The sequence below is a fragment of the Pygoscelis adeliae genome, unplaced genomic scaffold (genome assembly GCF_000699105.1).
Source record: "Pygoscelis adeliae isolate BGI_AS28 unplaced genomic scaffold, ASM69910v1 Scaffold153, whole genome shotgun sequence".
Lineage (NCBI taxonomy): Eukaryota > Metazoa > Chordata > Aves > Sphenisciformes > Spheniscidae > Pygoscelis > Pygoscelis adeliae.
Genome location: NW_008824408.1, coordinates 508,475 through 508,818, shown reverse-complemented (window position 1 = coordinate 508,818; position 344 = coordinate 508,475). Strand labels below are relative to the sequence as shown.

Below are 344 nucleotides of genomic sequence, written 5' to 3'. Positions count from 1 at the left end.
CGGCCCGTTGACGAGCTGGCAGCGGTAGCGTCCCTCGTCCTCCAGAGCCACGTCGGTGATGGTGAGCGAGGCGTCGTAGCGGTGACTGTGCCGCAGGCGCACCCGGGGGCTCAGCGGCCCGTAGTTCTTGTGGTACAGCCCGTTGGTGATGATGATGATGCTCTCCCGGTAGTTGGCCGGCTCCACTTTGCTCCACTTCACCCGGTAGTTGCGGGGCAGGGCGCGCAGGACGCAGGGCAGGGTGGCCGTGGCACCCCGCTGCGTGTGCACCGCGGCGTGGAGGGGCTCCAGCAGGTACTGCAGGTGTGGGGGGGCTGGGGCACACCCGGGCTGCCTCAGCATCG

General features: G+C 69.5%; 1 protein-coding gene across 1 annotated transcript in view; it reads right to left on the bottom strand.

The window, feature by feature from the left end:
* The window catches only part of HAPLN2 (hyaluronan and proteoglycan link protein 2), a gene marked incomplete at its 3' end in the record, with an annotated part of 1,380 nt that extends 1,038 nt beyond the window's left edge, over positions 1-342 (bottom strand). Inside the window, 1 exon segment of the mRNA XM_009320489.1 lies at positions 5-342. Coding sequence (XP_009318764.1) covers positions 5-342 — 338 coding nt within the window.
* Positions 343-344: the final 2 nt, after the last annotated feature.